The following is a 12831-nucleotide window of genomic DNA, read 5'->3' as shown; positions in this document are numbered from 1 at the left end:
TGAACTATAGTAACCCTCCCTGTGTGTGTTTTTTAGTTGATGCCAGTGTTGCCACGTCACAGGATTTACCTCTGAATGTAGAGCTTTAATAAAACTGCCATTTAGACAAGCCACGTGAGGGCACACAAATAGGACTTGTTTATACGAAACACGTTTGGAAACTAAAACGCACAATCGTAGAGCGAAAAGGGAAGAGAATACATACAGGGTATGTACTCTATATAATAATGCCCTTTACCTGGGAAAGTCACACTGACTTTCAATACCTTTTCAGGAGGGCCCCGCAAGGCGATGTTTGGATAATTTCTTTGTGAGCAGTGTTTGGCTTCTGGGAGGAATTTGAATTATGCAGTGAAAACCTATGCCTATAAGGTGTTAGTACTCAAATCGCAGCACGCAGCTTCAATAATTCATTGTTGTCCTGGCATCTCTTGGCCACACGTCACAGGTATCTGTTCTTAAATCATTAAAATGTGTAAGTAAGAAATTACCAGATGTGTTTGATGAACACAAATAATATATATAATAATTATATAATATATTTATATTAAATTTTCAATAGAAATCATTTATATTTATATTGCAGTTTTATTAAAAAAATAATCATTAAAATGGCGTTAAACAGGCACCACTCATCGGTCTAATAAAATTATACCACGAGTAAAAACATTCAAATATTCAGAACCCTTTAGATTGTTTTAAATGCTAGTCTTATCATGCAAACCAAAATTGAAGGAAACATGTCTCCCTGCTGAAATTGTGCTAATCTCCATTGATAGGCCTGGGTCAGTGATGAAATTTCCACATCCCCATAGAGCAGGCGTTGGCAACCGAAATAATGAGCTATTTTTTTTATTTGGTAAAAAAAAAAATCTATATTTCAAGAGGCCCATTAAATGTGAATGAATATAAAACGGTCCTCAATAAGTAGTATTTAAAGGGCTGCAGGTTGCCGACTCCTACCATGGAATATGTTCCTCTCATAGAACAGCGACCTTTGACTTTGCACACAATGGTGCTCGTTTCGTTTACCGTGGAGAAATGATCAGCAAATCAACCCCGAATCGGGATTTGAACTCACAATCAACTCATTTTTAGTAAATTGCTCTAATGCCAGTGCCAATTAGTCAGACTTTTTTATGTATTATTGGTGTACTGCTATGGCTGACAATACTATAGTGTAAGTTTTTCCATAGATAAACGTGACAAGTAAGCCAACATCGACTCCTTCATGTGACACCTACAGTTGATGGAAAAAAAGCCAATATTAAGATTGATTACAGATCATTTGAGGTCGTAGACAACGGGAGTGCGGTATTCGATATTAATTCTATCGATATTAATTTTATCAAACACAAGTAAAGTACTTAATTGGAGCCTAATAGAGGCGCTTCATTGAAGCTACACCTGTATGTATGTTGAACTTCTGTCGCATCGTACGTAGTATACAGTCGGTGAAAACACAAACCCACCAGTCCAAAGTACAGCATGCTGTTTTGCGTAAAACGTGTTGTGGAACGCAATCAAACCCGTTAAGAAATGTGCTCGCCTCACAGTGACCACATACTGCAGTCAAAAGACGTGGGTGTGTGTGTGATTTGTCCAGTTTTATGTCTACACAAAGAGTTATACAGCCGGATGCGTAGTCAGCCACTTGTTTAGTTTTACTGTTTTTCTTACGGGGATCAAAATCCACGTTCATAGAATGTTTGTTCCAAACCCATGTTCAAAGCAATGCTCTCTAAGAAGGCCATTAAGACAGTTATGTGGTAGAGTGTACATAAGAAGTGATTGTAGCAGGATATAGTTTGAATTTTGTAATTTTAAAATTTATATTTAATGTAATCTCTCTATGTTCTGAAACATTTAATATACTGATTTATTTATATTATAACAGTCTCCAGTAGCTAAAAGCTGAAACTGTTTTGTGACAACTGCCCAAAGGGGACCACTACAGTGCCTTCTTGTTTAATGAAACAATAGGCTAGAATACAGCACGCTCTGGTACCGATTAATGCTATTTTGGATACCATTCTGCCACATTTTGGTGGAATGATGACCAATTCCACATATAATCAGAAAAAGTTAAGAATCTTCAATTATCATTCAGCCAATTCTGCTGAAAAACAGAACCATGGCACAATTGCCAAGCGGTGGTGACGCACAACTGGAATCCAGCACTGTGGAGGCAAGAGTTGTCAGATGACATAAATTGCAGATCACACAAATGTTGAGAATTTTGCTTCCCATTCCCGGGCATTGCCAGAAAGTGGTATAGCAAAATGTGGACTAAGCTCTATCTGTGTGGGATACAGTATTGCCCCCTCGCACACGTCGGATTTATACAGGTTCTCGTGCATTGATTGGCTGAAAACATTAATATTTAGAGGACTGCGGAGCTTGGATAAAAGATAGATTTAAAGTGTGATTACATACTGGAATGTATTTTCTCTAGCACAAAAGCACCATTTAAATATATAAATTTACAGTACAATCCGTCATTGCCTATTTGCTATACATACCTGTTATACATACTCATGGACAGAGCTAAATGGAAAGCCATTGTCGCTGACACCTTTGAGAAGGGACATAGCACATAGACTCGTATATACCCAGATAAATATTATTTTAAGTGCCATAATAATACATGAATCCATGTATTAATATCTATGTTTAAAGCTCAAGATACATGTCTATAAATGTAATAAAGTAATAAAGGATGTTTTAATATGTATGCAGATTACATGCTGTTGCAATGCTACATTTGGGTTAACATACAACATTTTGTGATTCGTTTATGTGCAATGGATTGTGATATGGGTGTAGAGTTGTGAGTTGGGGAGGAGTGTCAAGTCTTGAGGATTTTTAGATTTGGACATGAAGTCTCAATAAATGCAAAAAAAAAATTACAACGATAAATAAGATTTGATCCGTTTGGGTTCAAGAAAAAACTGGTATTTTGCGAATTTATTGCAGATTAATTTTGCTGAAAGGCACGCGCAATATTCGAGCGCCCCCTGATGGACAAACTATAATGTGAACACTCATTGCAAGTACGTGCAACACATCGGGATATTTAGGGATAGACTATAAAAGCATTCATATGCCGCCACCTAGCGAATCTTCTTCGATATTGTAATGTGCAAAGTAATCTGCGTCGTGGTGGAAAACGTAAAAAAACTTATTCAACTGACAATTCCGCCTCCACGTATCTGTCACTTCCAATAAAACAAATGTATGTTTACGCCTCCCAACAGCCACACCGCCTTCTGGGAGTGCACAGTGTCAGCAGAACATGTTTAAAACACTCCAACTCGGGACCGGTTTCAAGCAAAAGCCAGGCTTGCTTGAAACCAATGCTGGTGAACTTGGGACGTTTGATTTGGGTTCTTGTGTCTTATAGTACAAATCGCAACATTGAAAAATAATGATACCCTAAGGTTTCGATTTAAAGCTTTCGTGACTGCAATGATTCATCTTCTTTGGTTCTTTCGGTAAAGTCACGTAGAATGAGAATAAAATAATAAATTGATAAAATAAAATAACACAATAATATTCTCACGACGTTTCGGCCACAACACAAGCGGCCTTCATCAGGTGAAGGGACGAGACTGTCTGGTAGGACAGCGCACTCCAGCCACAACACAAGCGGCCTTCATCAGGTGAAGGGACGAGACTGTCTGGTAGGACAGCGCACTCCAGTGCTGTCCTAGCAGACAGCGCACTTCAGCACTGTCCTACCAGACAGTCTCGTCCCTTCACCTGATGAAGGCCGCTTGTGTTGTGGCCGAAACGTCGTGAGAATATTATTGTGTTATTTTATTTTATCAATTTATTATTTTATTCTCATTCTACGTGACTTTACCGAAAGAACCAAAGAAGATACCCTAAGGCTTTATATTCCAAAGCGGACGATGGGAGGAAGAATATTGTATAAAATTGTATATTTTAGTAGTATTAATGTAGGGTCATATTTTTAAAAGCTTTACATTTTGGGACTGCATCCACACCCCATGGAAGGGTTCTCAATTTGCCTCTGGTTATCTGACGTGGCTGTTCACTGTGAAAATTCTGAAGGTCAGTGTCTGTTTCACGAAGAGGCTGCTGATAGCACTTGTGGAGTATAACAGAGGAGGGGGGGGGGTGGAAGTGAAGACTTTTAAAAGACAAACTTTCTTTAAGAACTTATGTATTCAATCTAGGAATGTGTGCATTCATTAATATTTCATGCAGAGCATTTCACAAGAGTGAAAAGTTGAATTTCGTACCCACATTGTCTTTTCCAAATTAAGATGAGTTTAAGGGTGCATCATCTGTATGGATTTCGTAAATGTCCAACAAAACAACACCCTTGGCTTCCCGTGTTGTCGCACATCGCTTCCCCCGTCTATTCTCCACCGGGAAGTCCAGCGAATCTTGGTGTAATGAGACTCACACACACACAAGGGTATTGGTGCTCGTGTGATTCATGTTATGCGGGCTTGTTAAATACACGAGTGGGAAATGTGTCTGCACTTCAGCTTATAGCCCTGATTATCTGCTTAGGATATAATTATCTATCGATGGCCTTACCCAATACCGGCGTGGAAGGAGGGGTGTTTCAGTACGTTCTAAACCCGCCCCTGCTGGACGTCTGTGAAAAAGAGCTTTATAGCTAATCGGATTTCTTTCCGATTCTGATAGAGGCGGGGCACGGTCAGAGCTCTAGGCGGAGTGCTGCGCTCACAGCCAAGGTGTGAAAAGGCTGTATCTACCTGCTGCTGATGATGCTGATGATGAGGTTCTTTCTTATTTTAACAGACATTGTGAACGTGTGAGCTTCTGCTGGCCGCATTACAAATGGGAAACATCCACCACCGGCAGAATCTCCATACCGTGCCTCGCCACCGCCAGAAGTCACGCAGCGAGAGGTAACCTCTGAACCCGCGGACCTTAATAACCTCCCAACAATGCCACCTCAACCCAGGCGACGATGATGCTTGGAAAGCCGATTTGGGGGAATCGTCAGAAGTCGCACAAAAAAGAGCCTCGCGAGAGACTCCGACGCATGCCGATCCATCGTTCACGAAGCTGATGGGACTACAACCGGGATTCACGAGGGCGCACGAACGGAACATTTAAAACAACCGATCCACCCGTGTGCGTACCGTGGTCACCACCCAGAACAGAGAACCGTGGAGCAAAGAACGACTCCAATGTACGTGCAGTGTGTTGAACTTCGTTCGCAACCTACGTGGCCGACTGTGCTAATCCACAGCTGTCCACCCATACAGTTTAACCCCGTATTCTTGTACGGGGAAATTTGAGTTTTCAGGCCCATACGGCGTACAGCCGTTTCAATACGGGCACAAAAAAGAGATTGTCCATTTGATTTTTTATTTAAAGCTTTCGTGACTGCAGTAATTCATATTCTTAGCTCTTTCGGTAAAGTCACATTGAAGGGAAACAATAAAATAATAAAATATATAGAAAACAATAAAAATTCTCACGACGTTTCGACCATAACACAAACGGTCATCATACACCTGATGATGACCGTTTGTGTTATGGTCGAAACGTCGTGAGAATTTTTATTGTTTTCTATATATTTTATTATTTTATTGTTTCCCTTCAACGTGACTTTACCGAAAGAGCTAAGAATATTGTCCATTTGTTTGAACGTTGAGATTTATAAGGGTCTGAATTAGTCTGGAATAAGGTCGGGCACTGATAAGGCGTTGACGGGGTATGAGTACACACAACAACCTATTATGTAAAATTAAAACAAGATGTTTTTGTTGCCTATTTGTTTGTGTTTCTCCCTTGTGATGGGACTTTGTAGGATGAACGCTGAGATTTACGTGGGGCACGGGGGTGACCAATGCCCTCTGAATTGGTCTGTAATAAACTCGGGCCACGGCTGATAAGGGGTTTGACGGGGTATGCTAACCGATGCCCCCGGTTCACAAACACTAAAGGAGGCGTCCGTCAACGGCGGTGACACTCCGCTCAACAATAGCAACGTAAAATCGGCGCCCTCGCCGGCCAAATGCGCCGTCAACCAGAGCCGTGAAATAATAAATGAGGGCCGGGCCGGGTTTTAATTCACGGTTCGGGGCCACACGGGAGGGTTCGATCCGCGGTCCGGGGCCGCCCGCCGAACGGGGCGCTGCGCTTTATTTCTCCCATTCTGTCACTTGTCTCTCGGTCAAGTTCGCGGGCTGGGGGACGGACACTCGCCCGTCGCCTTTGCGTCTCCTTCCTCCTCCTCCTCTTCTTCTTCTTCTTGTTCTTCATTAAAGAGGTAGCCGGAATGGCAGCGCTGACATCGCTGCCCACCCGCACCGCACCCACCGTCTCCTCGTCCTCCCTGCCCCGTCGCCTCCCGTCACCGCACTCCGCTGAAGCGACGCGAGAGGGGCCCTGGCGGGTTGTGGGGGAGTGGGGTGGCGCCTATCCGCTCTGCGGAATTGTAACCGCGCGTGTCAATGCGCGCCGCGATTTTCAATGCGTTGCGTTCTGCCCCTTCCCCCCACCCCCCCACTAGCCGGCTGTGGGGTCGACGTCCGATCGCCGTCTTCGCCTTTCGCTGACGTTCGCGAGAGACTTTTATCTCTGATTTGTTTAAAAAAATAAACATACAAACAAATAAACGCGCTTGCCTCGGCGGGTTACGCGGCTTGCAAGCCGTTGCGTTTGAACGCGGGAGTTATGTAACTTTCTAATGACAATGCTGGCTCTGTCCGCCTGATGGTGGTGGTGATGGTGATGATGATTGCCGGTTGTATTTACTGGCGAAACGTCGTTACTCGGGTTGTAAATGTCTGTGGGTTTGCTCTCTCTCTCTCCAACACACAACGTTTTTGTTTTACTAATTGGCCGTGTCGGGTGGTGGCGGGTTTAACGACACATTTACGCGATCTAAACACCCCCCCCTCCAAAAAAAACCTGTTATTCTAATGACAAGCTGCATCTCGGGACAATAAGTTGCATACGATTGAGAGTTGATGCACATGATCATCTAGTTAAACAAAACAAATTCTAGCTTTTAAAAAATATATACCGCATACATTACAGACGGGGATAACCCTTTGAGTTTGTTCACTTGTTTTGTGTTCGTGAAATTCACATTGGGCTTCTCGGTTTAAGTCTTTTAAATACAGGGCCTTTTGCGATCTACAAAAATACAAAAGTTGTGAGCCCCATGCGGTGTATGCATTACAATTGTGGTTTGTGATACGTGAAATAAGAGCGCAGGTTACGACTGTGAAGGAGTCCGCTATCAGGTAGTGGGTGCTGAGATGACATCAACACTTGATACATCCACCACTGAGATGACATCAACACTACAGGTTCACTGCTGAGATAACATCAGCACTACAACATCCACCACTGAAACGACATCAACACTCCACATCCACCACAGACCACATCAACACTCCACATCCACCACTGAGATGACATCAGCACTACAACATCCACCACTGAGATGACATCAACACTCCACATCCACCACTGAGACCACATCAAGACTCTACATCCACCACTGAGATGACATCAACACTCCACATCCACCACTGAGACCACATCAACACTCCACATCCACCACTGAGAAGACATCAACACTCCACATCCACCACTGAGACGACATCAACACTCCACATCCACCACTGAGATGATATCAACACTCCACATCCACCACTGAGATGACATCAACACTCCACATCCACCACTGAGACCACATCAACACTCCTCATCCACCACTGAGATGACATCAACACTCCACATCCACCACTGAGATGACATCAACACTCCACATCCACCACTGAGACAACATCAACACTCCTCATCCACCACAGAGATGACATCAACACTCCACATCCACCACTGAGATGACATCAACACTCCACATCCACCACTGAGACCACATCAACACTCCACATCCACCACTGAGATGACATCAACACTCCACATCCACCACTGAGATGACATCTACACTCCACATCCACCACTGATATGACATCAACACTCCACATCCATCACTGAGATGACATCAACACTCCACATCCACCACTGAGATGACATCAACACTCCACATCCACCACTGAGATGACATCAACACTCCACATCCACCACTGAGATGACATCAACACTCCACATCCACCACTGAGATGACATCAACACTCCACATCCAATCTTTCGAGCGGGTTGACGCTGACTTTGACCTGTTTATGTTATCCTGTTCCATCTGGTCAGGTGGAACATAGCCCATTGTACCTGACCCACAATCATAAGGTCGAGATTTACTATCCTGTGCCAGGGTAAACTCAACCAATCATTACACCAGGGTCGATAAAATAAGTAACACCTTTGTAGTACTGTATAATGTAAAGAAATGGACCTGAACGTCCAATTCATCTCTGTCTCTGAATTGTACAGATGGAGTGCGAGGTGGCAACCCCAGTGCTGGAACCGAGTGGGGACTTTCCGGCGTGGCTAGAGGCGCAGGGCGTGAACGCGGAGGTGGCCCGGGCCATGGACTCGGAGCTGGGCATCCGGGACTACGGGGTCCTGTGTGCCTGCGTCGGGGATCGCCTCGTGCGGGCTGAGCTACTGGCCACGGCACGCGACCGCCTGCCCTTTGGCTACTACGCTGTGTTACGCCATGTGGTGAAGGGCCTGCAGAGTTCCGAGCCCCATAATGAGACGCGCTGGGACACCGACGCCTCTCCTGGCGATGTGTCGCTGGGAGGCCTCGTGGACGTGCTGTTTGCGCTGTTCAGAGGCCTGAGCCGAGAGCTGCTGCTGTCTGTGCAGAGGCTGGGAGGTGGTGGTGGTGGTTGGGATGGTGGTAGTTGTGGCAATGGTAGGTACTGTAGTGGTATTGCTGGTAGTGTTTATGAGGATTATGTATGTATGTTGAACTTCTTTTGCACCGTATGTAGCCAACCATGCTAATTGGAGGTGTACTAAGGAATAGTGGGAGATGTGCTGTCGATAGAACAGGTCAGACTTTCAAAGGACTCATACCCACATAGGCACGGCTTCAGTGAGTTTTTGTTCATTCTCTTTTACACGTGTGTCATTAAAATGAAAATAAATAATGTCTTAAATTAATGCGTGTTTACGCAACGCGTTTTTGCAAAAATGCGGTTCCATTAGGAAACGCTTTTTGCACAACACCGAACATGCCCGTTATAATCTTGATTTGAAGCTTTCGTGACTGCAGGAATCCATACTCTTTGGTTCTTTCGGTAAAGTCACGTAGGTATAAATATACCTATAAATATACCTACGTGACTTTACCGAAAGAACCAAAGAGTATGTCCCCATTATAACACGGAGCGCGCACCGTTATAACACGGTTTCTGGGCGGTCGACAACAAACTATTTTCTTAAGCTGCCCGGCTGAGTGCTATGACACAGTACGCGGAAAGATACAGAAACGCTACTGCATAGCCTCAGTTATTTGTTTTGCTATCTTCTTGTTTGTGTGTACATACATCGTATCTTGCCAAACTCTATTGTTACATGATTTATGGGAAAATAGTTTTCGCTGAACACGTTTTTCGCTTAACGCGGCACTTTTCAGGAAACGCGTCTGCCGTGTTAAATGAGAACTGCCTCGTAATGTATGTTGATAATAGTTTATACCAGGAATTATTTTATTTTATCACTGTGAATTTAACTGCAGAAATAAAGATTGACAGGAATGTAAGCACTAGAAAGAAGAATGAATGATTCCTGTGTTACAGATTTCCAGAGCCAAGTCCTACTCAAACTGGACACCATTATAGAAAACCAGATGGAGCAGTTATGCCTTCTGCAAACACTTGCGAACAGAAGTGTTGTAAATGAGGGCTTAGATGACGTCCTCCCCAACCCAATCAACAACACGGATGAACTTGAAGAGCTTTGCTGTAGAATTAGCACGGATGAAAACCTCAAAATTGAAATGGTATTTTACATCTAGTAAATGCAAAGAACATATTTGCTTTATATTTTAGACTACAAGCTATCTGTTTAATGTGTATCATAAAGTGTATGCTGTATTCGATATAGTAATTTTAAGAACTGCTTTTTTTCAAAACAGCTTAAATGTACTTCACAGATTTCCTATCTGAGTTCACTGGGTGGATGTAATATTCGGGACAGTGTCCGGCGAATGATGAAAAGGCTCGGCACCAATGCACTGTGGTCAAACTATAGCCTCAGAGGGAGAAAGGGAAAGACGCCCCTCATAGATCTTCCAGTTTTTATGGTGTTGACTAGTAAGTATATTTTGATTTAAAGCTTTCGTGACTGCAGGGATTCATATTCTTGGTTCTTTTGGTAAAGTCACATAGAAGAGAAACAATAAAAGAATAAAAAATTAAATTATCACGACGTTTCGACTGCAACACAAGCAATCATCATCAGGTGTGAAAACCACAGCAAGAAAATTTGAAAAAAGTGGCGTTTTTTAACGTTAGCACCACGGAGAACGATTTAGCAGTTATTCAGATGGACGAGTCCATCTATGTTCGGAAAAGAGGAGGGGGGAGACGAAAATAATGGATGCGGTCTGAAACCACCGTAAGCGTGAACAATCAATTAAGACCCGAAATGGTTTATCAAATCCTTCCAATGATTGCTAAGCCAGAATCCATCCTCTCCGTTGAAATTGTCTCTGTGTTTGTATATGTGGATAGCCTCATTTTATTGTTAACTTCTACGTGACTTTACCGAAATAACCAAAAATAGTAAGTATATGTTATAAACCTTGCTTTTTCCCTGTTGTCAGAAATAAAACCTGTTTCTCATGTAATTTTTATTTAATGATGCACAAGACTTGTGGCAATGACGTCCATACGAAAACGTACAATATTTATACGTATGAATTGTGATATATTAAAGTTTTATCGGCAGTCACTAGATAATTATAAGTATTTTTTTGCGTGTCTATATCCCAACAAGTTTAAAGTAATGATTGTGCAATCTTTCAACGAGCTAAAGTGTTTTGTTCACGTCAAACAATATCTAGAGCATAAAACAATTCTACGTGCCTCCACTTTTTCTACAGGAGCTTGCTTAAAAAGCTACCCAAGAGCAAAGGTGAAGGAGATAGAGGTAGAGATTGCAGAAACCCTGAAGCATTCCCCGAACAAACGAGGAGGTGCAAATTACAAGGTGATGTTCATGCTGATAGTTTATTTTTGTTACTGTTTAGTAATTTGCTTGGGAATGGTGAATTTTTCTGCTTTTGTTTCAGTTTTGACTTTCAGTCCTGTAAATGATTGCAAAAACAAGTCTTCACTGTTACATGTTCTTCAGACATCATTCAGTATTTAAATGTACATTTATTTGAGAGATGGGATCCTATCTTAAAGTTCGAAACCTTTTTCAAAAGCATTTTTCTTCCCCGTTTGAATTTTGTAGTACTATTTTATTCTCTTCCACAAACAACATTTTATTCCAGAACTAGTTTATGAGGGCTGTCTTTGCCAGGCAAAAGCTGTCAATAAATATAATTAACCTGATATGATTTTTTATATGCATCTACGATCAGACTTAAAAAAAATATTTTTCTGCAAAATTGTTTTACTTGATTCAACTTCTTATCTTTAAAGACGTACCCATCGGAAACTGCTCATTTTAAAGATTCCATTTTTATTAGAAAGAACAAAAATTAATGGATTTAATACCGTTTTCGAACTATTCAGGTTTGAACATAAAATGCATATTTTTTCTTCAAAACCACTTTAATCTGAAATATATCAAAAACAAAAGGTAGAACAATGGTTCTCGTTTTAATATTATTTGCTGTTTAACGCTCTATTAAAGGAAAAAATCGAAATGTTATACATTGAACGGTTTCTGAATGACACGCACTAACATGTTCATGGGACACTTAAAATCGAGATTTGGGGGTCTTAAAATGAAAAATCTTAGTTTTTCGGATTTCCCTGTTTGTGTCCTAAAAACTACCTATGTACCAAATTTAAGCTTTCTACCTTGTCGGGAAGCACCATAGAGTTTTTTTTGACATACAGATTAAGGTATATATAGAGATTGTATATATTTCACGAGAGAGTACGCTTTGTGGTAGCATTTTGTAAGTCCATTAAACGCTTATTTCTCATCCTTTTATAAGCCACATTATTTGATTTATCGTAATGTAATCTCTTAAATGTATTAACCATATGCTGTTTTTTCACAGGTAAACTTATGTTTAGAAGGTTTAACCAGAAATAATAGGAATTATTTTTTTACGAAATTGAATAAAACAGTTTTCTTTTATTTGCATTTCTCTAGAAACTAATTAAACTTTGTAATACTCAACGGTATCTTACATACTCAGTGTGTGAAAATAAATTTATTGTCCTAAAATGTATATTTAAATTGCCCAATACGTATTAACGTGCAAAAAAACTTTTTTGATACGTACAAACAGGCCTTGGGAATTTGCAGGTGGCTATTGAAGTATTGTACATAATACAGGTAACACATGGAAGCCTGTGTTTGAAAGTGTGAAAATAACTACATCTAGTTCACATTGTTTATAATGTAAACCTTATTCATTTCAGGAACCTGAAGTCATGACGATGAAGAATGACAACCAGCCCAGCCACCCCGTGTCTTCCTCTGACATTGTGGAGACACATGGCTCTTGTTCTTTAAAATGGCAATCAATGCAACATTAAAATACCATTTATATACGTTTTATAGCTAGAACTATATACATATTTTTTTATGGCAGTTAAAATTAATGACAGGAGCATGCCATCTTTAGTCACTTTTGTTTAAAGATTGTATATCCATTGTAACTTTGTGAGTTTAAATACATCTTTAACATGTTGCGTGCATTTTTCT

The 12831-nt window shown here is 41.4% G+C and overlaps 1 protein-coding gene across 4 annotated transcripts; it reads left to right on the top strand.

The window, feature by feature from the left end:
* Nucleotides 1-5823: 5823 nt before the first annotated feature.
* Nucleotides 5824-12816, top strand: LOC116938008 (uncharacterized). 4 transcript variants are annotated; one of them, XM_032945306.2, is made up of 6 exons: nucleotides 5824-6283; nucleotides 8419-8845; nucleotides 9735-9937; nucleotides 10091-10250; nucleotides 11042-11148; nucleotides 12546-12816. In XM_032945306.2, the coding sequence occupies exons 2-6, from the start codon at nucleotides 8419-8421 to the stop codon at nucleotides 12660-12662; spliced, it is 1014 nt and encodes a 337-aa protein (XP_032801197.1). In that variant the 5' UTR covers nucleotides 5824-6283; the 3' UTR covers nucleotides 12663-12816. The 4 variants fall into 4 exon arrangements, with proteins under 4 accessions (XP_032801197.1, XP_075921956.1, XP_075921951.1 ...); XM_076065836.1 differs by lacking the exon at nucleotides 5824-6283 and adding an exon at nucleotides 6297-7331; XM_032945282.2 differs by lacking the exon at nucleotides 5824-6283 and adding an exon at nucleotides 6299-7265.
* Nucleotides 12817-12831: the final 15 nt, after the last annotated feature.

This window comes from Petromyzon marinus, chromosome 1, assembly GCF_048934315.1.
Source record: "Petromyzon marinus isolate PM22_M1 ecotype Great Lakes invasive population chromosome 1, UKy_Petmar_22M1.pri1.0, whole genome shotgun sequence".
Taxonomy (NCBI): domain Eukaryota; kingdom Metazoa; phylum Chordata; class Hyperoartia; order Petromyzontiformes; family Petromyzontidae; genus Petromyzon; species Petromyzon marinus.
Note: the sequence above shows the minus strand (reverse complement) of the source record. Positions and strands in the feature narration are given on the sequence as shown.

Coding starts and splice junctions, on each gene's coding strand:
- LOC116938008 (XM_076065836.1), top strand. CDS start 7,281: ATGACATCAACACTTGATACATCCACCACTGAGATGACATCAACACTA. Junction 7,332..8,418: donor AGATGACATCAACACTACAG/GTTCACTGCTGA, acceptor TGAATTGTACAG/ATGGAGTGCGAGGTGGCAAC. Junction 9,938..10,090: donor AAAACCTCAAAATTGAAATG/GTATTTTACATC, acceptor TGTACTTCACAG/ATTTCCTATCTGAGTTCACT.